This window comes from Meriones unguiculatus, chromosome 7 (assembly GCF_030254825.1).
Source record: "Meriones unguiculatus strain TT.TT164.6M chromosome 7, Bangor_MerUng_6.1, whole genome shotgun sequence".
In the NCBI taxonomy this organism is placed as follows: domain Eukaryota; kingdom Metazoa; phylum Chordata; class Mammalia; order Rodentia; family Muridae; genus Meriones; species Meriones unguiculatus.
The window spans coordinates 25,725,555-25,753,382 of record NC_083355.1 but is presented as its reverse complement, the minus strand read 5'-3'; the positions used below and the strand labels follow the sequence as shown (position 1 = coordinate 25,753,382).

Sequence of the window (27,828 nt, the reverse complement as noted above, 5' to 3'; positions counted from 1 at the left end):
CAACTCACCCGGCCGGGAGGGCACTACCCAGCTCGGCCGCTGGAGGGCGCTGCTCTCCCAGGCGTGCTCGACCTCCGTGGGTGATGCCGGGGCCCCGCCCACTCCTGGGTCCATCCCAGACCGGAACCTTCCAGGGCCCCGCCCACCCCGCGTTTTCCTGGGAACCTCGCCCTACCTGGCCCGCTCGGGGCTCTGCTGTGACTTTGTCTCTTCGGCGCTCTAACCCAGCCACCACCCTCACCCCCGGGCCTCAACGCAGCAAGCGAAGGGACTCACCGGCCAGGACCTCGCCCGGGTGGCCGAGGGCACCGGGCGGGACTGCGAAGCGGGTCTCCGGGCCTTCCAGCCTGTGCCTGACCGCAAACCGAGGGCGACGCTGCAAATAGCCGCGGTTTGCAGCTGGTGCCCTGCCTCCCTCTGGGCCTTCCGGACCTTTGGGGTTTCTCTCTCTTCTTCCCTCCACCTTTTCATCTGCCCCGTGCCTCCCGCCGCGTCCACACAGTGCGCCCACCACATCCTGCCCCACATGCACTGTGGTTCCTTTGCAGGCGACGTGGGGAGCCTCAAGACCAGTGCCGAGGTCCAGGTTTCCCCTGTGCCTGTGAACAACTTAACCGGTCATTCTTGAACTGCTTGCCCTACCCTGGCAAGTTTGCAGACGGGTAAACCGAGGCTTACGGACTAAAGTCAATCTGCACTGAAGTCAAAGCCTGCACTGTGGAAGGCCACCTCCCGCTGGGATCAATGCTGGGGTTCCCCAGGCCAGCCTGCAAGCTCCCAGTGGTACTGGGGTCCAGCATACTTAAGAACAAGCCTGAGCTGCCTGTTTCCACATCTGCAAAACGAAGTGGGCAAAAGTGATACCTATGAGGAAGAATTTGTTAAGGACGTTGATGGAAAGCCCAAAACGAGGGTGGGGCCTTGGGAGAGTTGAGTAAAAGACAGGTTGAGTTCCTCCCTGTGGCGGGCCGAACCAGGAAATCTGCATTTTAGCATGTGCTGGCATTCTGAGACAGTTCTCATTGCAACCCACCAGAGGTTTCCGGTGTTGGGGTCAGGCACAGTGTCCTCTTCATCTTCCCAACCAGTCCCAATATTAGTAACAAGTTAGCCAGGCGTGGTGTCATGTGCCTTTAATCCCAGCGCTAGGGAGACAGAGGCAGGTGGCTTTTTGTGAGTTTGAGCCAGCCTGGTCTACAGAGCTAGCTCCAGGACAGCCAGAGCTACACAGAGAAACTGTTACCTCAAAAAAAAAAAAAGTAACATTAACAATAGTTGATGGACATTAAATATTTACCACTCCACATTGTGCTGAATGTTCCACATCGGTTAACCTCATTTCATCCTCAGCCCTTGCAGAGGGTCGTTCTTGGCCTCCTGTTACCCGGGAAGATCCTAAGGTGTAGAGGGTTAAGTAACAGCCAGAGGTCGCATAGTCTTCAATAATGAAGCTACAACTGGATCTCTGGATCTCACCGACCACAGGGCCCTCGTTCTAGGCTGTCAGGTGGATGAGTGGTAGGGCAGAGGGAGAAGCTGAACAGACAGGAAATGAGCGTAGCCAGCAGCTTGGAGTGACACAGGGCCTACAAGCAGAGAGGGCAAGTGTGTTTCAGTGTTAGAAGGAAAATCACTGATGGTCAGTGGCTGACATTTGGGCTCTGAAGCCATTTTCTGGCAAACCCCAGTTTCCTCTCACAAGAGGCCTCGCTTCTTTAAGGGCTGGCACCTCGTGGGGCATTCAGTGTGTTCTAAGCACAGACGGGGACCAAGTTTGGGCAGAGTACAGAGGAAGAAGAGATGGGGTGGGAGTGGCTGATGAGCAGTGACCCACTGCTGAACCTCGGAAAGCACAGGAAGAAAGCACCATATAGCCCCTCTTCCAGCAGGAGAGAGAGTCCCGGGGTTGTCCCTGGCAAGCTGTAATCTCCAGGCCGCACATACTGTGCCATTGTGCACCTGTCCCAGGAGGGAACTCAGCCAAAGGTAAGGCTGGTGTTGCATCAGCGTTAAGCCTTGGGATCAAATGGCGGAGGGGGAAGGTCTAGGCTCTTGATGTCACTGGCTCCATCAGCCTGGGAGAGAGGCTGTTACATGAAGCTGCCCAGGGGTGGGATAAACCGCACAGGAAGGAAGCAGAGACGCTAGAGGACCTGGAGAACAAGGGGAGGTTTCCCACCCACACTGGAGCGGCCCTGGGTGCGGACCTGAGCCTGCGGGAGGAGGAGGCTGAGTCAGGCTGAGAGGAGCTCCCTGGACAACCTGGACAGAGGGGCGCTCCCTCACCATGCTGTCCCTCCTTGCCCTGTGTCTCCTGATCGGGCCGGCGTGCACTGCAGTGGGAGACACAGAGGAAGCAGAGTCTTGGGTGACCATGACCTCGAAGGTACCTTTCTGAAATGGTGACATACAGTGGAGGGCTGGGAGACCCCTTCTGAGGCTGCCAGGAGGGCAGAGGGCACGGCCCTAAGCACTTTGACGGCAAGGTAGGCTCGTTAACTCCCTTGGGTGGGGAGGCTCGAGGTCATGGGTCCTGATGTGTCCAACCACCAGAGGGACGCGCGGCTTGTGCAAGTGAGGGCAACAGTGCGTGCTGTGTGTATGGGAAGACTTAGTGTGAACCACTGTGTTCCCAAGACTGTCCCGACTACCTTAGAGACGAAAACCCACTTCAGCCTCACGGACAAAAACACCATCGTCATCCCCATTTCACGGCTGAGAAAACCGAGGCACGGAGAGGTCAAGTAGCTAGTCCAAGATGTGCTGCTTCAAAAGCATAGCTTTTTCCCGCCTTAGCTATGTTCTGACTCTATGCATCTGTGCATAAGAGAGTTTCCAGAATTTCTTCTTGAGGGACCAGCTGGAGCAGGGTCACTATTTTGTCACGCGTAATGAAACACTTTAGTCTCCTGACGAGCACTGGTGTTTGACTAAGTTGGCATCTACCCCACCCCATCCTGCCCCTCCACCCCCCTGCATACCGCCACTGGAAAGAAATGTCAAAGCTGGAGCCCCAACCCTACTCTGAGCTCCAATACCTCTGACCTAGGCCAAGACTCTGACCTTGAAGCCCCCAAGCTCTCATCAGGGAACCACAAGAAGAGACTGGCATTCAGAAAAGCTTGCACAGGAGGGTAACTGGAGCCTGTCTCCTCACGGTCCCAGGATGGAAAGAACACTCAGCTGATTTTGGTGTATTTCACTGGGTCATGTGAAGTCCCTGGAAGCTCTTGGAATTGAGGGGTTAGGGATGGGGCTCAGTTGGCAAAGGGCTTGAGTAGCCTACGTGAAGCCCCGGGTTCAATCCCCAACGTCACATGAAACTGGGAGGTGATGCATGCCTTAGTCCTGGCCCCCCGGCACTCAGGAGGTAGAGGCAGGGAGATCAGAAGTTCAGGGTCATTCTTGGTTGCACAGGGAGTTCAAGGCTGGCGTAGGGAGGAGGGCAGAACTAAAAATGGGACCCCAGGAAAAGCCGTGCCCAGACAGCCCCTTGGAGGGTGGGAGGCTCCCCTCTGGTTTGACTGGGGAAATGTGGACAGAGGGACAAGCCAGCAGGCTTGGGAGACCCTGGACTCAAGTCTCAGCTTGTCTGCCGACTCCTGTCATTCTCGGCCTCAGTTTCCTTAAACCTGCACGATGGAGGGAGAAAGAAAACAGCCCCTAGCTCATTCTGGAGCTATGACACATTTTTTTGTTTGGAGTCAGTGACAGACACGCAATGAGTGAAAAGTCCTGTTGGGCCGTGGGGATCTCTGGACACGGCCACATGGACGTGCCATCAGCGTCACATGGCTGGCGTCGGCAGCGCTGGTTGGTTTCTACCTGTAGTCGTGCGCTCACCCTTTGGGAGTGACTCTTGAATCTTGCCCCCTCCTCTCCCAAGACACGAGGTTTGCAATAAGAGAGAAGAGGCTAGGCTAGAAGAGCGGCAGTACCGACATGCTCTGCAAGTTGCTAAGTATCACTACAGACGGGATGGGACATGCTGGCAGCTCCCAGTTCCCAGGCTGCCCCGCCTGCAGTCATCACCCCTGGGCTTCCTGGGTAAACTAGAATGGTCCTCCTACTGCTTCCTCTCCCCCTAGCAGAAACCTGGTGGATAGAAGCGGCTGCTTCATTTAATCCGTAAAAGACCGCTCTTTCCAGTTTGCACTTGAAGGATGCCCTTTATTAAGGCGAAGTGGTTTTCATGAGCTTTTTCAAAGATAGGCCTAAATCTCTAAGGAGACTTTTCTCTGGTTTCTGGCTAGGCTGGGCGACTCCAGCTGGCGACAGCTGCCCCAGTCACTGACGTCCTAGAGAGACAGATTAGAAGACCAAATTAGGCCAAGGCTTAGAAAACAGTCTACCCCAATCACAAAAATAGGGTGGGACCAGCCCCAAACAGCACGTGGGTCTTCCGAGACTCCCAGCTGGATCCCTAGGCTCCCCAGATCTAGCGAGAGTCCCTGATCTGATCCAGCTCCCAGCCTCACTGGAGGTTGTTGGCCTATCTTCAAGCCTTGTTGGAAAAGGTGGTTCCCACCTGTCTCCGTTCAGAGATGGTCACAGAAAAAAAAAAGGTGATCCCTCAGAGACTTAAGATCAGAAAGGGAGAAGGCTTCGGCCAAGGTCACAGAGGGAGTGGGGGAAAGAGATTTTGGGTCTACAGCATTTGGGGAAGAATATTGCCAGTTGGGCTGGACGATTAAAATGGCTTTTCCCTGGGTAATAGCTCCACCCAGCCCCCCAGGATGCTGGGCTCTGGGGAGGGTAAGTCTGGGACAACAGGGGAGGGGAGAGAGTAGCTATTAGCTCTGTTGCTCTGTCCTATTAAGCGGCAGCCCAACTCTGGTCTTTGTTGGCAAGGTGACTCAAGATGAAAAAGAACATTTCTCAAGACTTTCGAATCCTGTTTCAGCTTGTGTGTTACCCTGGTGAAAGGTATTAGCTACCTCAGTTTCCACATAGGTAAAAATGGGCAGAGGATCACACTCTTTTTGAGACAGTGTCACTGTATATCCCTAGTTGGCCTGAAACTGTATGTATACTAGTCTAACATCTATTTCATAGCAATCCTCCTGCCTCCCAATGTGTTTGTGTGGTAGTGTTGGTGGCAGTGTTTTGGCTATGTGGTTCAGGTTGACTTTGTACTCACAATGCTCCTGCCTCAGCCACTCAAGTGCTAGGGCTGCATTCTCATGCCAACATAGCCAGTTCCATAGTCTAATGGAGGTTAATACTGAAATTTTGACTGGAGTATTTGAGAGCCTTCCCTTTGAGCTACATGGCTTGGGTTTAAGTTCTGACTCCATTTCTCACTTAGTTATGTTATTTTTGGACATATTTCATCTCTGTGTACCTGTATGTCTTCATCTGCTAAGTGGCGACAGTAATAGTAATTCTCACCCAAACCTCATGAAAATAGTAATTAGGTACTATTTTCATGAGGTTTGGGTGACAATTAGTGAGTTACTAAATTAAAGTGCTTAGGGCAGTGCCAGGAACCCAGTTTGTGAGATCCTGTATCATTAATACAGTGTGCTGTTTGGGGTGCCAGGCTGTTGTTGAGATGGCTCTGCACCCCACATCTCCTCCTCTGTGGCACACCCTAATGCTAACTCTCTGCTTCCCCAGGGAACCCCTGTCCCCAGCATCAGGCTCCAGCTTCCGGAGGTGAAGAGAAGCAGGACTCGCCAGTTCTATGGTCTGATGGGGAAGCGGGTGGAGGGTGAGTGACAAAGGCAGTGGGTGTGATTCTGAGTGGGTCCTGCCATACTGAGTAGAGGATGCCCATGGGAGGGTGAGGTACACCCCCCACCAGTCATCACCCAAGCAGGATGCTCCAGGGAGAGCCAATGGCAACAGGTATCTAGGGTCTGTCCGGCATATGAGGGGGGCTGAGGCTTTGCACACTGGTTCCACACCTGGGTGATGGGGAGAATGTTGTGGGGCTGGACAGCAGCCGTGAGATAAGGGCATGGCAGGCTCTCCAGCCAGTTCTGCGCAGATGAGCACAGTTATTGAGGGTACTGAAACAAGGAAGCTGTCCAGCGAAGAGAGAAGTCGGGCTGGACAGAGCTCAGGTTCTCTCGGCATGCTCACAGTCATGCTCACAGGCATGCTCACAGGCATGCTCAGGTGTCGGCACTTGCACTGTCCATTTGGGGCACACTGGCTGCAGCCATCAAAGTTGGAAATGCATGTGCTTTGGACCAATAGTTTCACAATCAGGGAGTCTCAAATTTTCATGAGAATGCCATGTGAGCCTTGAGGTGTTTGCACACAGGGTGCATTGTCAAGCTGATCGTTTTCAGCAAGATTTTGCAAAACATAATACCACCAATGGGGGAAAGGTCAAAATAGAGAACATAAATGGGGGCTGGAGAGATGGCTCAGTGATTAAGAGCACTGTCTGCTCTTCCAGACGTCCTGAGTTCAAGTCCGGGCAACCACATCGTAGCTCATCACAATCTATAATATGAACTGATACCCTCTTCTGGCATGCAGGTGTAAATGCAGATAAACACTCAGACATTAAATAACTAAATAAATAGAACATAAATGGGACATGGTGGCACATGCCTATAATCCCTACACTCGGGAGGTAGACACAAAATGATTAGAAGTTCAAGGTCATTCTCGGCTACATAGTGAGTTTGAGGCCAGCACAGGCTATATGAGATCCTGTCTTAAAAAAACAAAACAACAACCTAGGGATCAGGGAGATGGCTCAGCACAAACACGAGAGGCTGAATTTAGCACCCAACAGCCACATGAAAAGCTAGGCAGTTCACCTGTAATTCCAGCCCTGGGGAGGTGAAGATGGGACAACATTTGGGACTTGCAGCCAACCAGTGAAACTAAGTCGGTGAGCTTCAGTGAGAAGCCTACCTCAAAAACCAAGTGGACAGTGATCCAAGAAGACAATCAGTGTTCACCTCTGGCCTCTATTTACACACACACACACATTTTGGAGGGGGGAATAACAACTTGAGACTATGTAGAATGAGACATTGAAAACGATGAGGAATTGAGCTAGCCGTGGATCTCAGTGGTAAAAGGGGTATGCTAGGCCTTTAATCCCCGGCTCCGGCAAAACAAACAAAATGCTTAAGTGGGCTGGGGATGACACCTGCCCTTTATCCTGGCACTCCAGAGGCAGAACTGTCACAAGCTCCCTACTAGACTACATGGTGAAACCTTGTCTCTTTTTTTTTTTTTTTTTGCCCGTGAGCACAGCAGAACCTCACCACAGTCAGCTCTCTAGGGCAATGACACCCCCATATGCCCAGCAGGTGACTGAGGTTCTGATAGTAAGTGCTTTTCCCAAGGGTGCCTTCCCCAACTGGTGCATGAGCTCCTCTGGGCATGCCCCCACTGTCACGAAAGGACAGTGGGATGGCTAGAGTTCCCATGAAGAACCCTCACACCTCTCCGCAAGCCCCCAGGGAAGCAGGACAGTCTTCATCCCCCTTTCCTTCTCCCAGGAATACATCCGATCCAGCCAAGGGAGAGAATGGGTGAGTGCTGCCCTGCCTTACCCTCAGCGTCCTCCTTGGGGTGGGGCGCACTGTGCTGGCTATTAGCCACCCTGGAATAAGCAGTGAAGCTCCAGCTGGGTGCATGCCTGGTTGGCACTGCTGTACCGTTAGAGGGATGCTGTGACTTGACCAGAAGATAGGCTTTCTGGCTATTTCCCCAGAGGGTGGGATATCCATGCAGGAATGCCTGCAGGGGTAGGAGACGGGGCCAGGGCTGCCAAGTTAAGAAAATGAATCAACCAGAAAGATTAGAGAGCTCAGAGATGCAACCCTTTGCCTCCAGAGGATGTAAGAACTGCAAATCCAGGTAGGCTTTATTCTGCTTAAGCCCTTCATCAGAGAGGGAATCCAAAAAGAAAGTTTGGGTGTGGTAGCTCACATCTGTAATCCCAGCACTTGGAAGGCTGAGGCAGAGGGATTACAGTGGCCAGCCTGGACTACAAAGCAAGAACCTGTCTCAAATGAAACAAAATAAGACAGAAAATAGCAACCTGTTCCCACAACTCCTGAATGCTGTGTGAATCAGGCCTGGCCCCTTCATGCCCTTTGGGGCTGTTACTGATTTCACAGCCCCATCCCTAGCAGCTAATGGACGACTGCAGACAGCTTGTCTCCATGAACTAGGAATGATGCTCTTCTTGGCACACTGCATTGTCCTGCTGTGTCACATGGCTCTTGTTCCCAGCCTGGAAACTCCCTGCAGGAAGACCCAAGGCCTTGGCCACTTTGCATCCTTAATACTCAGCCTGGTTTCTATACATGGACCAGCAAGATTAAGGAATCAATGAGTAAGGCCATAGATGAACGAAGGGATCCAGGGCATTTCTTCACGCCCCATAATGAGAATGGCTGCATTTGTAGGGCCCTACCGTCCCTGTCCTTCCCCCACGTGCAAGGCAGCCTTCCTTTACGGCTCTTTTAACTCTTCTTTCTCCCTCTCATCAGGATATCAGCTGGGACGAATAGTGCAGGACCTCCTTGGCACGAGTGGTCTGTCCATAGAAGGTAGGCAAGGGCATCATGGGGAAACAGCCAGGCGCTGTACTGCCATCAGATAGAATAGCTGTCTGGCAGAAGGGACTGTGGGAGGTGAGAGCTGAGGTACAAGAAGAAAAGGCCTCTGATGATTATTTGTGTATGTTTGTGTGTGCTACAGCAGGTGTGTGGAGGTCAGAGGTCAAGTTGCAAGAGTTGGTTTTCTTCTTTCATCCTGTGCCAGAGACCCAACTCCGGGTGGGCAGACTTGACAAGCTGAGCTGTCTTGCTAGCCCTGATGATCTTGAAAGCTGTATCTCCCCTAGCCCATTCCCTCTTAGTTTCAGTGGAGCCACAAAATATGATGTTCTGCAGACTCCTTATCTTTGTCTATCTGTACAGTCCTGGTTGTTGATCCCTAGGTCAGGAATGTTGTCTTAAAGAGGCTGCCTTTAACAGCTGTCATGAAGTGAGCAGCCCCATGAGAGAGGATACCCTAAGCAGCAAACACCACCCCCTGCCTCAAACACTCAAGCAGGAGCTGTATTGTCAAATGGTCCCTAAAGAAGCCAGGCAAGAAAATAAATGATTCAGGCTAGGGGAGGAGCACAGAGCCTGTGAGTCAGAGCAAGGGCAGTGGATGAAACAGTGATCGGCAGATGCGGGCCACAGGGAGCTCCAGGCTGCTTCCCTCTTGTGCTGACATCTGGCCCCTTCCTATCTTTCCTGAAAGAGAGAACAGTGGCTATTGGGAAGACAGGCCATGAATCCTGTTTTCCCCGAGACTTTTCTCAAGGCACTTGAGTGTTTCAGAGGAACGCTGGAACTCACCCCAATATTGAGATGAATGCCTTACATGCACGGTGAGGTGGCTGGTTACAGACATCGTTTTCCAGGGATGGAGCAAGTAATTTGCCCTAGGTCACACAGTGAGCTAGAAACAAAACCAGTTTCCTGGTCAGTGGCAGCTCCACGTGCCCAGGGAGAGCTTTTGGGCTTCAGGATACCATTCCCCTTTCTGTGGAGGATGGCCGAGGGCTGGCTGGGGAGGTGGCAGACGAGCCTGTAATTTAACTGCTTTAGGAACCTGCGGACAGGAGGCACACCACCAGGCTGCAGGGCCCGGAGCAGTAGCCAGAGAAGGCCTCCAGACTCAAAGAGGAACACCAGACTTCTCTCATCACCAGCAACTCGTAGGGCTGTCCCTAGGCCCAGAAGAGGACGGCCAGGGTTCAAAGTGAGCCCCAAGGATGCCACGCCCATCTCTTTCCTGAACATCACAGCCGAAGAGCCTCAAGACCAACAGGCTTGTGTCTTCTGTCCTCCGCTGGGGCATTCATTTCCTGCCACGCCCGCACTGACCTCTGCATTTCTTCCAGGACTCTCAGCATCAGGTATCTATGGCATACACAGCACCAATGCCTCACAAGCTGGAGTGAGCCAGCTCTCCCTTGCGCCCAGGCATTACAGGGTTAGCTTCTCCCCACGCCCAACATACCGTAGCAGGAAGCAGTAGCTTCCTCAGCCACGCGGGGTGGAGGGTGGGATGCCAGAAAAGCAGAGAGCAAGATTACAGGGCTCAAGTCCATCCTCAGCTGGGAAAAGAGCTTGGGGCCTGGCTAAGAATGGCAATACAAACATGGCAAATGTCCTGGTGGGGAAAGTGCAGCATGTATTTGGGGGTGGGGTCAGCGGCCTTTTTCCCTTTAGGTTCCCGGTAATCCTACCAACAGGGGTCACCCTTTGGGCCAATGACATGGCTCAGTGAGTTAAGGTAATTGTTGCCAAGACTGACAACTTGCGGTCAATCCCTAGGACCCACAACGTGGAAGAAAAAGTAAAATTCTCCAAGTTGTCATTTGACATGTGTCATGGCATGTGTATACAAAAAAATAAAATTTTAAAACAAACGTTTCTCAAAGAGGTCACCTCTCTAACCCAGTCCTCCTGAGAGTATAATCTGGTCCCAGGTGACTCATCCATCTTCTTGTATAAGGTGGCCCTTCAACTGCTTTGTTTTAAGAAGAGTTAGTGGTCCTCATTCATACACCAGGGAAGAACTCCAGAGAAAACAGCTCCAGCTGGCCCCATCTAGGAAATCCTTGTGCCTGTGACAAAGGACCCTGGTGTTTAGAGACATCAGAATCTAGGTACAGTGCTATTTATCTGTAGTGTCAGCCCTCAGGAGGCTGAGGCTTGAGCTCAGGAATTCAGCCTGGATAACATGCTGAAACTATCTCAAGACCAAAAAAAAAAAAAATCCTGTTCTAGTGGGATGGCTCAGAGCTTGCTGCTCCAGACCCAAGGCAATCCCTCAGACCCACCCGATGAAAGGGAGAACGGACCCCCAAAACTTATCCTCTGAATCCAATGCATGGTGCGGTGTTCACACGTGCCTGCGCGCACACAGGCGCGGGTAGGCGTCTGGATGACAGCAGAGGCTGCTGAAGAGAGGAGACCCAGTCGGTCAGCCTTTACTTTGTTCCTCCCTCCTTTCTTCTTGAGAGGGTAACCCAGGATGGCTCTGAACCTGCAAGCCTCCTGCAAGCTGAGCCTCCTGAGTGCTACGATTCTGTACGCCACCCCCAGGCAGCCTGCAATGAAGCCTACAGTGAATCTGCTCTGTGGTGACTCTTCTTGCTTACCGAGATCCAAGCGAATCTCGAGCCTTTCTCCTCCCGTGAGGATGAACATGGAGTGGGGGACAGAACGGGCTCCCTCCTTGGAGTCTGTCCTTACAGCAGACTCTCCCAGCTGATACACTTCATCTGCCCACCTCCCAATCCACAGAGCATCAAGGTGCCTTTCACCCCCAGGTCCATCCAGGTTGTGGTCCTGGGGTGGTTCCCTGCAGTCAGCCCAGTCAAGACTCAGCAAGGGAAGCGACTTTTATTCTTTTGCTTCAAGCTTGGGAGGTTTAGGAAAAAATAAAATTCACCGACTGGGCCAAATGCGCCTGATGGGAGCTCAGATGCCGCTGGGGATTTGAAAGCCTTGCCAGCTGTTAGGAGAGGCAAGAGGTATGCATTCCGGAAGCCCCCTCTGGGTACCTGTCGAACCCACCACGTTCCCCCAAGCTCCCATCTCTGCACACATACTAGCTCCTTTCCACTGATTTCTAGTGCATGGCCTGGCCAGTTTCTCTAACAGTAGCTACTCAGGAATCATCAGCTGCCTCCTCAGCGCTCACTTGTCGCCACTCTGCTAAGTGGTTAAGAGAACACTGGTGCTCTAAATGCTTAGCTGGTCTTTCAGGAAGGCGGGGTTCCTCAGTCACTGCCTAACTCCAGCAATGGCAGTGTTGAGGTCTTTGGAGAGTATTCTGAAAGACTCGGAATGTCGTTTTCAAGGAGTGTGTCTCCAGGGAGCTACACCGTACAGCTTACTGAAATAGTGGCCATCCTGAGTAGACAAAAGTTCTGCAACTCGTAGTGTCTCAAGTAAGTATGCTAACAGATACCTGAAATCCCAGCATTCAAAGGTGGAGGCAGGTGTTGTTCCAGAGCCCGGGGTCTGCTTCTTCCCCTCAGGGCATCCAGTCACTGATGTGTCCAGATGCAGCTCGACTTGAAGGAATGAAGCTTAGCCAGGTGGGTGGGTTAGCAGGATCTTGATTCTGCACTGAATGCAGGGTCGTGGGGGTGGGGTTAACCGGACAGACAGGCGCTCGACACAGGTCTGACACAGCCTTCTTCCACGCTCTTACAGTGATACAGCTATCTTTATTTGGGGGAGGGTGGTAGAAATAAGGGTTCTAATAACCTTAGAAGGTAGGGGTTTTTGGGTGAAGTGAGGTTTTATATCATTGCCTGGGGCTGCGGTGCTGGGAATGGTTCATTTGCATGGAGAGGAATTCCAGGTGCTAGCTGGACATGTTTTTATGAGGAAACCTGAAACCCGGTCACCAGGGTACTTCACTACTTCAAGGGATGACAGAGGTGGAGGGTTGCAAGACTACTGTGGACCAGAACTTTCAGGCCCAGAAGAGAGGGATGGTCCTTGATCCTTAACACTGCTGGTCTCAAGATGAGATGTCAGGGTTCAGAGAGTCTCTGCCTCACTCTTGCTCCAGGCCTGTTCTCCTGTCCTCAAGGTCAGGCAGGGGGATCAGGAATTCAAAGTCAACCTTGATTTCCTGCATTAGAATGGGAGTTCAAGAACCCCAAGAGTGGGCTTTTGGTTCTGACAGCCAGAGTACCTCAGTTGTATCCAGTCTCTACACTGCAGGCCAGCTTCTGCTTCTGGTCCACAAGCATCAATCCATCACTTCTGTAACCTTTCTTTCATTTCCATATTTTTACTTATGTGCACTGGTATTTTGCCTGCATGTCTGTGACAATGCCAGATTCTCTAGAATTGGTTTAACAAACAGTTGTGAGCTGCCACGGGGGTTCTAGGAATTGCTCTGGAAGAGCAACTAGTGCTCTTAATCATTGAACCATCTCTCTAGTTCCATCTTTTTGTTACTGTTTTGCTTTTTTTGAGACAGGGTTTCTCTGTATAGTTTTGGCTGTCTTGGACTCATTCTGTACACCATGTTAGTCTGGAACTCAGTGATCCGCCTGCCTCTACCTCCCTGAGTGTTGGGATTACAGGTGTGCACCACCATATCCAACAGTCCCAGCTTTTGTAACTTTCTAGGACTCAAAATCCAAAGTCTGGTCCACACTCAAGGAAGAAAGGGAACCACCACGAGGGGCCTCACTCACATAGAGGGACACAGCGGGATCTAGAGGGCTCATACTGTGAAATAAGAGACAAATCTCCAACAACTTGAGACACAGTGTTAGCTGTTTTCCAGAAACAGCCCCTATTGGAACGTGACTTGCCAAGAATAAAGCTATTTCTCTCTAAAACAAAACGCATGGGAGGCACCAAGGAGCCGAAGTGGCCAATAGGCCAGGTTATTTTCTTCACTTCTAGGCACACGTAAACAAAGCCAGGCGTCCAAACAAATGCCAGAAGGCACTGCATGAAAGGGAGGGAACAAAGTGACTCTTCGCCCAGGGGGGACATTTTCCTCGCCGGTGAGTCTTGTTTCTGGTTTAGTGACATTCACTGGAATTGCTGAAGATACCACAAAGGAAGTGAGCAATTACACTGCCCCCCATCAGTCTGGAGAGGCAGTCATTTGCAAGCCTGTGGCCAAAAGACCTGAAGTAAAACCAGTTCCCATCCAATTCCTAGCACACACCACATCCTATTATTAGCAAAGGTGTTCTCATCTTCTAGTCTCAAGACACACACCCCACGAGGGCCAGCAGCTAGTGGAACAGACCTCACTCAGTACTTCACCACTCCTCAAAGCGGGTTACAAAAACTAGTTCAGAGTCCTGAGCAGAGCAAAGCAGGCAGAATTGTTTCCTGCTTTATCACTGAGGCTTCTCAAATCAGGACGAGGGAAGCACCAATGTGCTCTACACAAAGTGTATACTACACTGCTAAAAACTACTCAGCAGGACTTGGGATTCTCACGAGGAACGGGAAAACAATAAAGACCTAGGTGACCAGGCTGCACCACTACATGGCTTTTGGAGGCAAGAGAACCAAAGCTCGCTCTCATTCACTATCTGAAAGTTCTCACTAGGTTAAGGAGCACTCTTGCAAAAGAAGAGTTCTCAAATCTTTCTAATGCTGAGACCCTTTAATACAGTTCCCTGTGTTGTGGTGACCCCAACCATTAAGATTATTTTCACAGATTATTTTCGTGGCAGATACCTATAATCCCAGCACTCTGGGAGTCAGAGAGGCAGGTGGATCTCTGTGAGTTTGAGGCCAGCCTGGTCTACAAAGTGAATCCAGGACAGCCAAGGCTACACAGAGAAACCCTGTCTCGAAACTGTAATTTTGCTGTTATGAATCACAATGTGAACGTTTTCCAATGGTACTAGGCAACCCCTGTGACAGGGTTGTGACCCACAGGCTGAGAACCGCTGCTCCAGAAACATGCCTGTTTCTAACAAGTGTCTCTACCTACAAGAGAAAGGATGATTAAACACTAGGAACTGAAGCCGAGGAAGGCAATGGCGGAGGTGCTACAGATTCTCAAATGGGACAGAGTACAATGGGCTTCCTGGCTTCTTGGCTCACGTGCTGCAGTAGGCCGCAGTTTCCTTCTATGTGACCCGGATGCGCAGACTGCAGACACTAATGCAAGGGTCCAGGGAAGCAGTGCTGAGCACACATGCTGCCGCCCCACACGGGCCTCCGCTGAGCGGCTCTCAAGAATCAGACCCAGGAACGACTACAGAATATCGCTCCAAACTTCTCCTCTAGGTAGGAAGGGCAAGTGAGCTGTCAAGGGAGGCGAACACTTCCACACCAGTAAGAGTGTCAACTTTGGTGCTGACTAGTATTAGAGACAGCATCAGGGCTGTGCTACATTTCTCTCTCAGCACTCAAGTCCTCAGGGTCCATGTCACCTACCTTCAATTTTCAAACTGTGAAAGAACAAAACTTCCCTTTGCCACAAAATGTTTACAGCAGACTTGAACAAACCCTGTTCTAAGATGACTAGAAAGGGAGGTTATTTTTCTCCATTCTATTTCCCACCTGAAGTGCGAGGCCCTGCCAGTGAGCAGCTCCCCCCCCCCCCCCCCCCAGCAAACAGCACTCTTTTGACCATACAGATGGCAGTGTCCAATCTCCCTATCCCTGCCAAGCAAACACAAGCAAAATGCAGCTACTTCCAGATGCACAATCCGGCTTGACATGTTTAGAGATGGCATGGCTTGCTACTGGTGAACGTACTTGGAGAAAAGGAATACAAACGTCCATGGTTTACCCCACCCACCTTAACTTCCCATTGGTTCCTTGATTCCACCAAACCAGAGGCAGATGAATTGAAGAATGAGTTATAGTAGCTAGTCCCTGTTGTGCATAACTGGTTCCTGGAGCCAAAGGAGGCAGATTCAATTTGTTCTACCAATTATGAGTTGAGAGAAGACACCCAGTCAATAATCTGCTTCACGGGGGAAAAATAATCCACAGCTACAAACCCCACTAACACTTCACCAAACCATTAACCACAGATAAGTCCCACCACTTTCACATATAAACGAGCCTCAGACCAGTCGGCCATGAGCAGAGAACATGCTTTATTGAGTAGATACAGAAGAGCACATTCTACCACCTGTGGGGAAGGGCTCGGCATCTGTAGATGGCCTTTAGCCCTTCAGAAAAACCCCAGGGAAGCGGCTTTTGGATACATTTTAACAGTGACACTGAAACTGGAGGGGAGCTGCCACAGAACATGCTTAAAATCAGCTCCCTCCAACCCACAGTGAATATTAGTAGTGTACAGAGATGACAAGAGAAAGGCACAAATGACCAGAGTTAGGGTTGTGGTGAGGGTGCCACGTGAAGACAGCAGTGCTGGAGGAGGACAAGTTGGGAAGGGTGACATGTCAGACATCAAAAGCTGCCCCAAGATAGCAGGTTATATAACGGGACAGGGAGAAATTAGAGGGAACATTTCTTCCTTCACTTAACACCACCAAAAATAGGAAACCAGAAACAAGATGATGGTGGCAAGTCCCAAAAGGGAAATGGAGCTCTTGGAGGGGCAGAAGCACTTCAGCCTGTTGGAGGGGGAGGCACTGTTGAAAAGGGACGCAAACCCTAGCAGTGTGGCCACTCTGTCTTGCTGAGTCATGGGCCAAGAAACAAGTCATTTTCAACCATTTTCCACTTCTCCCAGGAAGCTCTGGACAAAGTCAGTGCAACTTATGTGGAAGTATGGCTACCTCATACCAAACTGGCAAAGGCAGGCAGAGAGATCTGCAGCGTGATTTGTCAATTAACATGTGACATGAACAAATCTGAAAATATTTCGGCAACTGCCAACATAAAAGGGGGCGGAAAATAAAAAGCAAAGTGGGGCCACTTTCTGCTGTGGCAAAAGGATTATTTCCTTCCAGCGAAATGCTGCCCTAGTACCCGCCAGTGAATACAAAGGAAAACATGGAGTAGCCACCTTACTCTTCACCCATCTCACTCAGATGGACAATGTGCTGTGAACCCCTGGGGAATGTCAGAAGTTCCTAGCTCTGGTCAGCCTGGGCTTGTCAAAAGGCAAGTCTTTTGACAAAAATGAGAAAAATAAGTGACTATGAGATGAAATCCAGGGTGAAGAGATGCCTCCCAGTAGACACACATATACTCACAGGTACTGTCTCTTGCCCACCCCTTCACAAAGAATGAGTGAGGAGTACCTGGAAAGGGCCCCTGGGTAGCAACCATGTTTGGCGGTCTGGTACCCAGGCAGAAAAGCACGAGCACAAAGTTTAGGACACAACAAATCTCACGGGGCTAAAGAAGACAAGGAGAGAACCAGTGACTGGACAGGTACAGTACCATAACACAACTCCTTGGGTCAGTGCTATGCGGGATCTGTACTCAGCCTGATACAGATCCGTCCAGGCAACCTCACTGAGGCCGAAACAACAGTTCCTCAGAACTAGTGTCTGCAGTGTACATGAAGGTCGGAGCCAGGACAGTCCTGAGGGGGTGGCCTTCCCAAAGGATACTGTACTTGCCAATCACAAGAGCAACAGAAATGACAGACAGATCCCTAGGGTACGGATTCCTACTGCTGGGGCTTGCTGGCTCGGAATGACAGGTCACTTAAGTGCCCTTGGGAGGGGTCCATTTTAAACAGCTTGGATCCATGGTTTTATTGGAGTTGGACCTTTTGGCCTCTTTGGCTATCCATTCATCTATCAGGTCCTGTGAAGAATAAGGGAGCAACTATTACATACATGAACTAACACGCTTTAAAACAGATCCCAAAATGACTATAAACAGGATTCATCCCAGGCCTAATAATATATTAAAGGTACGAGATGATATTATCTTTGAATTTGCACTCTTTTCTCTCTAATCTATTCCTAGTCTGCCTTCAGTGAGAACTGAAAATCATTATTCATTTATGCTTATGACATGTAACTAAAAATGCAAAATGGGCCTGAGCTGAGGTGGCATTCGACAAAACAATTCCAAACCAGTTGCAAGAGTCCTAGAACTTGCAGCTATGGGCAGAAGCGTAATGCCACACAAAGCCGCTTAGCGTGTGTCATCCAGATCTGACAGAGCTTACCAAAAGCTCTGATAAGGACAAGGGAAAAGATAAGCTTAGCAACAAAGGCTTGTGGACTTTGCTGCCAGCTGGAATGGGCCTCAAAGGAGCTTCCAGTTAAATCCTCTAAGGGAAGTTAACTGTGGGTAGTGCGGTCCCATTGAGCTCTCCCAGGCTTCAAGGACAGCACAGGTAGCCGAGGAAAATCTCACCTGTCTCTTTAAAACTAGGTGCTTGCCTTTCCAATACTTGAGCATCTGAAGGGCTTGCAGAGTACTGACAATGTCCACGGGATTCACAGCTGTTTCCTGGCTGATTTCTGTAACAGAGGAGCCATTGAGATCCCAGCGGAAGCACAGACTCCCATACCCCATGTCTCCCAAGGCCTCTTTCATGCCTGTTTCCAGAGGCCAAATCTGTAGTACTTGGGCCAACCTGTTCAGAATGTTTCACCAGTCCAAGTAACTACAAAAAACAAATTTAATGGTAAGAAGCTACTCTTGGCCCCTTAGAAATCAAGGTCAAATATGGAACCTCTAAATTCTTCTGGAGTAAGAAGATGGCTTTCCTAAAGTTCACATGTTTCTTCTTGAAGTCTTTCTCCTTGATTTTTAAAGAAATGAGAAGCTGGACATAGTGGTGCACACCTTTAATCCCAGCACTTGGGAAGCAGGGATGGGTGGATCTCTGTGAGTTCAAGGCCAGCCAAGTCTACAGAGAAAAACCCTGTCTCAAAAAAGAAATCAACAAAGAAATGATATATATGTATGTGTATGTATGTGTGCACTTTATGTGTATGGGTGTTTTGCCTGGATGTCTATGCACCATGTGTGTGCCTGAACTAGAGTTACACATGGTTGCAAGCTACAATATAGGTGGCTGTAACTTGAAGCCAGGTCTTCTGGAAGAACAGCCAATGCTCTTCGTTTTTATAGCGCTTCCTCTTGTTTTTTAATAAGAATTAAGTGTAAACAACTCCAGGCAGGAAAAACCACTTTATAGCCATTCCCAGGACCCAGTGTTCTGGGATGTTTAGGCCTGCAGTGCGGTCTCTGCAATGTCTCGCGGTCACGGTCAGGTTAAACAGAATGGGGCCATGTAACTGAGTGCAACCGACCTTTGATGGAAATCTCCTTGCCCTGGAAGTTGTGCAGGTACCGGAGCAGCACTTCTTTCCAGTAGCTGCGGTAGCTTATGAGCCCCAGGTCTGACAGTGGGCGCTCCGGAGAGCCGACTTTCTCTTCCACTTTGGAAAGTAAATAACCTACCAAGAAAAACACAGACCTGGATCTTGTTGTTTTTATTTGGAGAGGGGGACCTTAAAAATGTAATTCCTTATTTTGTGTGCATGTTGGCATGGAGATTAAAGAACAACTTGCAGAAATTAGTTCTTTCTACCATGTGGGTTCTGGGAATTGAACTCGGGACCTTATCCTGGCAGCAAGCGTCTTTACCCACTGAGCTATCTCAGCTCTTGGGTGAGAGGCTCTGCTGATACAAGATCTCACTAGGTTGTGCTGGTTGGCCTATAATATACTATAGACCAGGCCAGTCTTGAACATGCAGTGAAAATTTCCCCACTGTTTCTGTCTCTAGCGTTGGGAAACCCAGCTAGACTTTTTAAAACAACACCAAACCTCATCCTAACATCAAAAACCAGTGTACAGACATAGAAGATTTAAGAAGGACGCCTGCCTTGTAGTACTGGAGAGAGAGCATGTGCTTTGTATAAACAGGAGTGGAAGAATGTGTTCACAGTGTGTCTTATAACAGGCACACAGAAGCAACCCTCGAAGCCATGACAAAGACCTCTAGCACTGGTTCTCTGGAGGTATTTGCTAAGAACTGAGGTAGAAATCCTTTCATTACACAATACAGCAACCGTTTCTTTTCCTTTTTTTAAGTTAACCCAGGCTGGCCATGAATGTGTGACAATGTTCTAGAGATAGGAGTGCTGGAATTATGTGTGAACCACCATGTCTGGCTTTAAAAATTCTTAGTTTGGGCTAGTGAGGTGGCTCAGCAGATAAGATACTTTCCATGTAAGCATGGGAACCCAAGTATGGACTCCTAGAACCCTTATAAAAGTAGGTCAGACATGGTGGATGCCAGGAACCTCAGCCTTTTAGAGGCATAGATGGGCTCTCTGGGACATGCTAGACTAGCCAAAGTAGGTGAGCTCTCAGTTTAGTGAGAGATGTTCTGTCAATAAATCAGCCAGAAGTGGAGGAGGACATCAATTTCTGGCCACCACAGGTGAACATACAAACTCATGACAAAAAACAAAAAAACAAAACAAAACAAAAAAAAACTTAAAAAACATTTATTTGTATTTTATGTCTACCCACATGTATGCATTTATGTATGGGCACGATGTGTGGAGGCCAGAAGAGGGTGTCAGGTTCCCTGGAACCGGGGTCACAGCTGGTTGTAAATCTGCCATGTGGATACAGGAGCCTGAAACCTGGGTTCTCTGAAAGAGCAGTTAAGTCTTCACTGAGCCATCTGTTCCACACCCCCACTCTACTTTGACTAATTCAATGATGGTGGATGCTGACTACGACACTCGTTTGTCACAGTGGTTATGCTCTGCAGCCAATGGGAATGCCAACTTAGCGAATACTGACGTAGCAAATACAGGAGTGAAGCTTGCTTCTTGAGAGCTTTTGGCCAGAGAATCATCAACTTTTTTCTGTGTAACGTCCTTTTCTAAATTTCTGCTTAAAAACATCTTACAACACATTCTGTTGACTCAGACACTGTACTCACAGCCCACAGCACTGTAATTCATGTCTGCAGAGAGCTTGTCAGCACAATGCTGATAGCCATTCTAAATCAACAGTTTATGGCAGTGGTTCTTAACCTTCCTAATGCTGACCCTTTTAATACAGTTCATGTTGTAGTGACCCCAAACCATAAAATTAATTTTTCGCTTGCTATTTCATAACTGTAATTTCGCTACTGTTCCGAATCGTAGTGTAAATAACTGATGTGACTCCCATAGGTTGAGAACCAGGTTTAAGCACTTGCCATCAAACTGATGATCATAGTTCACACCCAGAACCCACAGAGGTGGGAGAACACTTCTGCAATTTGTCCTCTAATCTCCACAAACTAACAAACAAGTGTAGTTAGAACTACTGCCCAATCCTTCTGCGAGTTACACATTAGTGGGTAGACAAATTCAAACCTGATACCCAGGATTAATGAGGAGAGGATATAATACCCAAAGCCTGAGTCAGGTACATGGATTACCTCCATAAGTGCTTACATAAATGAAATCCCAAGCATCAAAGGAGAGTTTTAAGCACTGGGCACACAACTGTGCTGTTTCAGTCTCAGATGGTGTAAGCCTACAGAGCATACTTTATTATTCTCTGCATCTCCTACTAATCCATTAGCAACTCAAGGTTCTCTAGTCATTGATTAAGTGTTCATAGTTCCCCTTTTTGTTCATCCACTAACTAGTTGTCACTGCATGTTAGGAACTGTCAAGATAACAGGACAAAAAACATCCCCAGGGTCCTGGCCTTGAGGAGCTGATGCTCAGCTGCATCACTTACTGAAATCAATGAGCATCTTGCCATAGCCCTGTCTCATATACTGAGGCATGGTGAGGATGCAGGATACATTGTAGTTGAGAAATGAATTCTTCTCCTAAAATCAAGAACAGAACAGCAGATAATGAGGCACTGAAACCAGAAGTTTCACCACCAACACTCCAATCCTACATACAAAACGAATCTAGAGCAGCGGTTCTCAACCTTCCTAATACTGTGACCCTTTAACAAAGTTCCTCGTGTTGTGATGACCAACCATAAAATTATTTTCGTTGCTACTTCTGAGTATAACTGAGTTCTGCTAGTTATGAATTGTAAATTATATCTGTTTTTCTGATGGTCTTAGGCAACCCCTGTGAAAGGGTCATTTGAGCCCCACCTCTAAAGGGATTGAAACCAACACTTGAGAACCACTGGATTCTAAGGCTGCTTGCAAAATTTTTACTACTAGGAACAGGCCCAACAGCTGTTACCACTTCATAATGGCCAAGCTATTAACTTGAGGTTCTCTCTAGCTGAGACTTCCAGTGCCGATTTTGGGCTACAAACTCCAAGAGCATGCTAAAGCCAAGATTGCTGAGTCAGCCTACAAGGGCACTCTTTAAAAAGCGCTACAGAAGGCAGCTTGCCTAGTGGAAAGACAGACCAAACAGAGCTCCCCTAGAAGGCCAAAATATAACCAAATCATGTATTACATGACTTTATAAACATCCAGACTAAAATTAATCCCAGCACTCCCGAGTTGGAGGTAGGTGGATCTCTGAGTTCGAGGCCAGCCTGGTCTATATAGCAAGTTCCAGGATAGCCAGGGATACACAGAGAAACCCTGACTCAGGGGAAAAAAAAATACACACATACATATGTACGTACGTATATAAAATCTCCAGAATCAAAAGGGCCAGGAAGGGTCAATAAAATATGCACAGACTACCAATGTTTTTTCTTGAAAACTGTGAGGACTGCACTGGTCACAGAACTGTTAATATACTACAAGACACTGCTCTGTACAGTTTAAGTGCTGAATTGTATAGTACATTGTATTTTAAGTTGGTACATAACAATCAAAAACCCGTAACCATAGCTGTGGTGACCTTTAATGCCAGCACAGGGGAGGCAAAAGCAGATGGATCTCTGTGAGCTAGTTATAGGCTAGCCAGGACCAACAGGGAGACCCTGCTTCAACAAAACAAAAGAAACCCATAAGCTAGATTTGGCCTTGCATCTTTTAAAGTAAACAGGTACCACCACTGAAGAAATTCGCTGTGCTAGAGTGAACCCAGCTGGAGAAGAAGCAACCATAATATGTGCCTGATTTTAACCTAACACAGAGGAAGGCAAAGCCCAAAGAGTTGGCTTGACTACAAGATGTGTTTTAAATTCATAGGAAGGGTCCATGCCAGAAATTAATAGCTCCAACCCACAAGCCCAGAAAATACAGAGTAAACTTCTAATGACAGGGTGAGCCAGGTGTCCCGGAACAAGTCTGTAATCCCAATCTTAGAGGTTGAGACAGGAAGACTCTCCCAGTTTTGATGCTGGCCTAGCCTGCATATGATTCCAGGCGAGCCTGGATATCAGAGGAAGATCCTGAACTGAATATTTTCATGAACTATCTATGGTACCTGTTCACTTTGCCTTTTTTGCTTATAGGAAGGCTATCACTGTCATCTGCTTCTCCATCAGAGAGCTGAGCCCTCTGATGCCAATACCCATAACGCTGTTGTAGTTGTTAAGCTTCTAAAACACCAGATCCTGCTGACCTTAGAAAAATAGCCAATCAGGTGACAGCCAGTATTGTCTGCTTCTGTCATAACGTAGAACAGGAAAGGTTCTACATCATAGTATAACGTCTTATGATCCAGAAAAAGCTTCGCCAAAAGGCAGAGGTTTTGGCAGTAAATCTGGAAGCAGAAAAAGGAGTTTGTGAAGGCCAGTGAACTTCTAAACTCACCCAAACCAAAACCTAAAAAGAATGACTATACCAGCACTATTCACAAAACAGAATTAATTTCTACCTCCCTCACAAATGTTTTGTGAAGACAAAACATTCCTTTGGAACCCTATCAAAGCTTGCCACTATCACCTCTTTTTCAAGCCACCACTTTTTACCTTGTTTTTTTTGCCATCTACTTCAAACACAGAGATGGAGCCTTTGCGATAAATCTCATCACCAGGGGGGTGTTTCCACACACACTTGGCCTACAAGAGAATGGAGTTCACATGAAGCAGTAAAATTTTTCTGAAACCCTGTTCCTTCACTGGGAAAAGGAATTGCAGGTTAAATGTGGTTAACTGAGTTAATGGACAGTTGAACACACTTGAGGACAGTGAAATCAATTGTTTTCAGAAAAGTTAAAGCCTTCTTAAGCTGTTGCAATACATCTATGGAATTTCTATGGCTGTTTGGAGCTCAAGTTTTCTGGATTATTTCTGACATTATCTCAGCCCAAGATATTGAATCACCCACTACGTAAACGCTAGATAAATAAGAATATCCTTGCTTACAATAAAATGTCTCATGCTAACAGGAAGTTCTTAAGCGGCTTAATCTGGCAGCTTAGTGTTGCTAAATAAGTTACGCTCTCCTTTACCAGTCACTTCCCATTACCATCCTACTTTCATCATCTGTTTGCAGACTGCAAAACAGACCCACAATGATGAAGATCACAGCCACTCACTTTCTGCCCACCTCCTGCCATATGCTAGATAAAGAGAAAATCCTTCTACGGCTTCTTTTAAAGACAGGAGACCTGGGCTTAGCAACAGGAAGCTGGAAGGCACTTGGTTCCAAAATAACCTTTTTCCTTATTCTCAAAATGTTCAATTCATGGTGCTGGAGTAGTACCCAGCATCTTGGGCAACAAGCCAAGTTCTCTACCACTAAATTAACCTGGGCCCGCAGTGAGAAGCTGAAGCAGGTACAGGTGTTGGCTGCCGAGTCTGATGACTCACGGTCAATCCTGGGAACCTACAGGGTAGAAGGAAAGAACTAACCCCACAGGTTCTCTCATCTTCACACACGCCGTCGTGTGTGTGCACACGCACACACACACAAAGTTTACACACATAAAAAATCCTCATCAAACAATTCACTACAACTTTTTAACAACGTAAGCATAAACTTCCACTGGGCCTAGTCGTTGGTCCACGCTGGTCACGCCAGCACTCAAGAAACAGGAAAACAAACTCTAAGTGTGGGGCTAGCCTAAGCTAGAGACCCTATCTGAAACAAACAAAAACCACACACTCATCCTTCAGGAATTATGTTCCAGGTTTGGAAACACAGCTCAGTTACATGCATGCACATCTTTTCCTATTTTAATACAATGTTCTGAACACAAACTACCAACCCTTCTGTTACTTTCATCATCCATTACAGGTGGATTTCTCTATATATTCGCTCGACACACATTTCACAGATACCTACCATCTAAAATATAAGCCATACTGTCCTATCCACTAAAATATGTTTTCATTGAGTCTGGTACAAACACAAACTGTAGGAAGAAACAGAAGATGTTTGTGGACAGGATGTAATCAAATGCCATGCAGTACCAGCTCTCGCAGAGGGTTATCCCGAAATGTAACTTTTAGTTCCTTCTATCTCTACCCATTGCTCAGGATACTTGGGAGATGTAATCTCTAGGACACAATTGGGAAATTGTGTAAAAGTACCCTCATGGCCACGGTCACAGCAATGGAACTCAAGAGAACATACCATGTGTCGGCGGAGTATTGTCTGGCTCTTCATGTATTTTAAACAGAATTCACACATGTAGAGACGTCCCAGCCGTGCATATTCTTCAGGATAGGGAGAATGGTACCAAGTATCCAACTCATAGCGGCCAAAAGCAATTGTTTTAATCATGTTGCTTCCCTCTGTGATTTGGCCTTGAAGCCTTAACTTCTCCTATCACCAAGAAGAAACCAAAACAAATAAGAATTAGAATCCCTTATCTTTGGTTTTAAAATTAGATTTTTATCTATGTGTATAGATGATTTTACATAATACATACATATATATATACACATATATTCCACATGCATATCTAGTGCCTACAGAAAGGAAAGGGCACCAGATGTCCTAAAATTAAGACTTACAGGGTGGCTATGAGCCACCCTGTGGGTGCTGGGAACTATATGTGGGTTCTCTGCAAAAAAAAAAAAAAAAAAAAAACAGCAAGTATTTAATCGTTAAGTCATTTCCAGCCCCTATTATTCTTGTTTTTGGAAGCCTCTACCAGGCCGGCATGTAAGCTATAAAAATAATCAGCTAGATTTGGCCTCTATCAATGAGATGGCCACTAAGGAGAGTTAGCAGAGCATGGAAAAATCAAGCAAGTTCACACAAAACATGCCAGCCATACTGCCCAGGTATCTTTAAAAAAAGAAAAGAAAAAAGAAAAAGAAAAGGTTTCTTATATTTTGGCTCAGCCTCAAATGAGGATAATGAAGATGACCTTGAATTCCTGACTTTTCTGCCTTCATTTCCAGACACTTCAGTTACAAGCAGGCACCACAGCAGATTTATGTGGTGCTGGAGATGGGCCCCAGGGTGTCCTGAACCCCAGGTAAGCACACTGCCAAAAGAACTACAGTACTAGCCCATTTCTGGCTTTGTTTTTAATTTTTTAATTAATTTTAAAAATATGTGCATGTAAATGCTGAGGATATTCAGGCTTGAACTCAGGCTTGTCAGCAGGTGGCTTCCTGGTCCTCCTTCCTCCACCTCACTAGGGCTAGATTGTAAGTGCACACTAGGCAATTACTTTTTGTAGTAGCCAGATGGATCATTTGGAATGGCTGGCCTTAGGCAATGACCTTCATGATGGAAAAGAAAAGCAGGAGGCAACCAATAAATATTCCAGACCGGAGCAGTCACCAAACCCTCCTCCTGCGACTGATGTAATTAATAAAAGGAATGAGGGGAGGAGATGAAATCAACACTACTGTTTTTCTAGACCAGCAACGGGTATATAACAAGACTGTATTAGAAGCGAACAAAAAAGAGCATTTCTGCCTGGGTATCACACACACCTATAGACTCAGTGGAAGGATGATATGAACCCAGTATGAACCAAAAGTTCCAATCTTGCTTAGACAACAAAATGAAACCCCTTGTCAAAAATAAATACATTCAATTAAATATCTGATTGCAGTCTTCATTTTTCTTCGCTGTTATTTTCATTCTTTTAGGGTAAATGTATTGAAATAAAAAGAAACCTTACAAAAAGAATGGTGCTGCAGGCCCCCCAAGTCCTGAGGATCTCAGAATTGTAAATTTCACCCAAGAGACAAAAGGGTACCTAGAGCTTAACCACCCCCTACCTCAAGCCAAACTGGATGAGGGAGATAGAGAAGGGAAGGGGATGAGAAGAGGGTGATGAAGGAAGACTATCTCTAAAGACAGCTAGGGTGAAAGGGAAGAGATTTCATCAGTAATGCACGCAATTCCCATCAGACTGGTTGATAATCACTCTTCTTGGAAGTTCTAAGGGCTTTTCACAAGGGTCCTCCCCCCATTGTGGGGGTTTGATACTTACCAAATCCTCAGAAGCCCGGGCTTGCGCTCTACGGAAAAGATCTAAGTCATATTCGCTTGTCAGGTTTTCCAAGAGAGGCTCCCGAGTATTCCCATAGGTCTGTCTGTGTTCCTAGGAAAAATAACCAGGGGTCGAGACTGTCTGTGCAGAACCTGGTTAATTTCATCCCAAAGGCTACAAAGCTATTTACAGAGTACCTATCATTGGGTCAGGAGGACTGAGCTCAGGCACAACTGCAGCAGGTCAGTGCCAGAGCCTGCCCCCTGCTCACCCTATGAATCTGAGCAACATAAAGGCCAACAGCTCCCACAAGGCACTACAGATCCTAGAATCCTAGAGCTGGCTGAAGGGACTCTGGCCAGCTCAAGCTAGGCAAGCATGGCTCTGGCAGGTCTTGCCCTTCTCCCTCATTCTCTCTGCCTTGCTAGAAATCACTAGATTACACTCCCAAAACTAGCCAGGAAAATCTATTCCCTTATTTGGTTACTTCCTCTTCCTGAGGCTGACTACCAAAGTCCACCTATCAAAGTACTTAAGTCCAGCAATCAAAAGCCCCCTTTGGTTCACTTAATTTAGTATGCCCAATCAAAATGTACTACCACATCCTAGCCCTCTAACAAAGCCCTCCCCCTTGTTCTTTTCTTATAAATTACACCTGGAAGGCCATTTGCTGCTGTTTTTCTGCCTGAGTCAGAGAGCGGCCACTTTAATTTTTCTTCCCCACTTAATAAAGGATCTCTCTGAGAAAATAGGTGCTTGGGTATAGTTTGTGCCTAATCCAGGTCTGTGTGTGTGGTGGCGGTCTCCTCCATTGATGACACTCCTGACAAAGCAGCATTCTCCAAGCCTTGGTGCTTGAAGACGCTGCCTGGAAGGAAAACGTTAAGCAAGGGAAGGCAGCTGGACTAGTGGGTTTCTGTAAGCTGCTTCTGACATTACTTCACTGTCTGACTTGTAAGGCTCCCATGTTACAACCCCAGCCAAGTAGACAAGGAAAGCAGCTCCTGGAATGTTTAACAGTGCCTTATTAACATCAAGAAAAATTAAAAATAATTAAAAACATAAAAGGAATCCAGTTTTAAGTAACTTTCAAATCTTACCAAGCTAGTCACTACAAGTTTCCTTTCCATGAAAGGAAGGTTGAGGAG

At 47.8% G+C, this 27,828-nt stretch overlaps 2 protein-coding genes across 4 annotated transcripts in view; one reads left to right on the top strand and one right to left on the bottom strand.

The window, feature by feature from the left end:
* Positions 1–2,287: 2,287 nt before the first annotated feature.
* Tac4 (tachykinin precursor 4) lies at positions 2,288–10,371 on the top strand. 2 transcript variants are annotated; one of them, XM_021641622.2, is made up of 5 exons: positions 2,288–2,386; positions 5,620–5,713; positions 7,473–7,505; positions 8,472–8,531; positions 9,585–10,371. In XM_021641622.2, exons 1-5 carry the CDS (start codon positions 2,288–2,290, stop codon positions 9,740–9,742), a joined length of 444 nt encoding a protein of 147 aa, XP_021497297.1. In that variant the 3' UTR covers positions 9,743–10,371. The 2 variants fall into 2 exon arrangements, with proteins under 2 accessions (XP_021497297.1, XP_060242884.1); XM_060386901.1 differs by lacking the exon at positions 2,288–2,386 and adding an exon at positions 4,146–4,565.
* Positions 10,372–15,579: 5,208 nt separating this feature from the next.
* Positions 15,580–27,828, bottom strand: part of Kat7 (lysine acetyltransferase 7) — a 34,798-nt gene continuing 22,549 nt past the window's right edge. For both annotated transcript variants that reach the window (XM_021641617.2, XM_021641618.2), the window contains 8 exons: positions 26,681–26,791; positions 24,856–25,047; positions 23,247–23,336; positions 22,898–23,038; positions 21,141–21,234; positions 18,695–18,841; positions 17,790–17,896; positions 15,580–17,228 (listed from right to left, as the gene is read on the bottom strand). In XM_021641617.2, coding sequence (XP_021497292.1) covers positions 17,127–17,228; positions 17,790–17,896; positions 18,695–18,841; positions 21,141–21,234; positions 22,898–23,038; positions 23,247–23,336; positions 24,856–25,047; positions 26,681–26,791 — 984 coding nt within the window. In that variant the 3' untranslated portion in view covers positions 15,580–17,126. The remainder of the gene's footprint in view (positions 17,229–17,789; positions 17,897–18,694; positions 18,842–21,140; positions 21,235–22,897; positions 23,039–23,246; positions 23,337–24,855; positions 25,048–26,680; positions 26,792–27,828) is intronic.